The sequence below is a fragment of the Fonticula alba genome, assembly GCF_000388065.1.
Source record: "Fonticula alba strain ATCC 38817 unplaced genomic scaffold supercont2.2, whole genome shotgun sequence".
Taxonomy (NCBI): Eukaryota; order Rotosphaerida; family Fonticulaceae; genus Fonticula; species Fonticula alba.
This window is the reverse complement of record NW_009242972.1, coordinates 1990720-1992384: the sequence shown is the minus strand read 5'-3', so window position 1 is coordinate 1992384 and position 1665 is coordinate 1990720. Positions and strand designations below refer to the sequence as shown.

Sequence of the window (1665 nt, the reverse complement as noted above, 5' to 3'; positions counted from 1 at the left end):
GAGCGGCGGGGGCGGGGAGCGAGCGCGACGGAGAAGGCTGGCGAAGAGGGGCCGCCGCCCCGGCAGGCCAAGGCGGTCCGGCAAAAAGGGTGCCATGCCCAGGCGGGCGCGAGGAGACCCGCCCCGGGCTGCGCCGCTGCCTGCCGTCTGCCGCTTGCCGTCTGCCACCGCCTGCCGCTTGCCTCCTGCCGTCTGCCACCGCCGCCGCCGCGGCCACGGGCGCGCCAACGCCCGGAGAGTTGGCACGCAGAGGGGAAACGGCCAAAAAAGAGAGACGCGCTCCCGCACGGGATCGAACCGCGGACCTTGGGATTAACAGTCCCACGCTCTACCTACTGAGCCACAGGAGCACGGCGTCTAGCCCGGGCTCCGGCTATATGAATGTGCCGCCCGCGGCCCTGGCCGGCCAGTTAATGTGGGTTGCCGATTGTGCTCCACCCCGGCGACCAGGCCGAGCGCGTCCGGGGGACACACCCCCAGTGCCCCCCCCCCCCCAGGGACACGGGCAGACACATGTGTTTGCGGCGGCGGCGGCGGCGGCGCTCGGCCCCCGGGCCGGGTAGTCCGGGCGGACGGGGGCGCCCCCCCATCAGCGACCGGCCCGAAGCCGCACGCCTGCCAGGTGCAGCCGCACCGCCACCCCTCCCCAGTTCCCCGCCAGCCCCTCGCGCACACGCCCCTCCTGCGCACCGCCCATTCCATCTCCCTCGACCGGACCCAGCCTCGTCGGAAGCAGCATGTTCTCTCGCCTGTCCCAGCCCGCCTTCCTCCGCCGCGCCTGTGCGGCCGCCGCCCCCCGGGTGCTCCCCCGGCCGGGCGCCGCTCGGCCGCCCACCCGGCACCTCTCCTCGGCCCCGGGCGAGGGCGCCCCTACCGCGGGCACGTCGGCCGCCCCGGCCCCGCCGGCTGCTGGTGCCGCCCCGGCCGCCCCGGCCGCCCCGGCCTCCGCTACTTCGACGGCCTCCGCTACTTCGACGGCCTCCAACGCCGGTGCCGCCTCCTCCGGTGCCGCCTCCTCCGGTGCCGCCTCGTCTGGTCCCCGGAACCCCTTCAGCCATCCCCTCTCCTGGGTCAGCCTGGCCCTGATGGGTGCTGTCGGGTATAAGCTGACCGACTATTTTGAGACCGAGCGCGCCAAGATGCTCGAGATTTGTGCGTGCCCCCTCCCCGCCCCCCCCCCTCCTCCCCGCACTGCTGGGCCGCATGCCTCTCACCATCGCCCTCCTACTCACACACACACACACACACACACACACACAGCCCAGAAGGAGCAGAAGGCCTCCTACGGCAAGCCGCGCCTCGGCGGGCCCTTCGAGCTGATCAACGCCAAGACCGAGGCCCCCTTCTCGGACCGCGATCTCCATGGCAAGCATGCCCTCCTGTACTTCGGCTTCACCCACTGCCCGGATGTCTGCCCCGAGGAGCTGGACAAGATGGTGGCCGCCACCAAGCAGATCCAGGCCCTGGCCCTGGCCAAGGCCGGTGGCCAGGCCGCCGCCGTGCCCGAGACCCACCAGGTCAACAACGTTTTCATCACCCTGGACCCGGCGCGCGACACCCCGGCCGCCGTGGCCGAGTACCTGTCCGGTGCGTGGCCGCACATGCCCCTCCCTGCCCCGTGCCCCTCGCCGTGCTTGCTGTGCCTCCCCCCTCGGCCTGGCCCCC

General features: G+C 73.3%; 2 protein-coding genes and 1 non-coding gene across 3 annotated transcripts in view; 1 reads left to right on the top strand and 2 right to left on the bottom strand.

The window, feature by feature from the left end:
* The window catches only part of H696_01444 (hypothetical protein), a gene marked incomplete at both ends in the record, with an annotated part of 9039 nt that extends 8524 nt beyond the window's left edge, over positions 1–515 (bottom strand). The window contains one exon of the mRNA XM_009495341.1: positions 502–515. Coding sequence (XP_009493616.1) covers positions 502–515 — 14 coding nt within the window. The remainder of the gene's footprint in view (positions 1–501) is intronic.
* Positions 278–350, bottom strand: H696_01445. Its single transcript has one exon. It is a non-coding gene; the product is annotated as a tRNA-Asn (tRNA).
* A 222-nt stretch (positions 516–737) lies between the features above and the next one.
* The window catches only part of H696_01443 (hypothetical protein), a gene marked incomplete at its 5' end in the record, with an annotated part of 1938 nt that continues 1010 nt past the window's right edge, over positions 738–1665 (top strand). Inside the window, 2 exons of the mRNA XM_009495340.1 lie at positions 738–1152; positions 1261–1587. Coding sequence (XP_009493615.1) covers positions 738–1152; positions 1261–1587 — 742 coding nt within the window. The remainder of the gene's footprint in view (positions 1153–1260; positions 1588–1665) is intronic.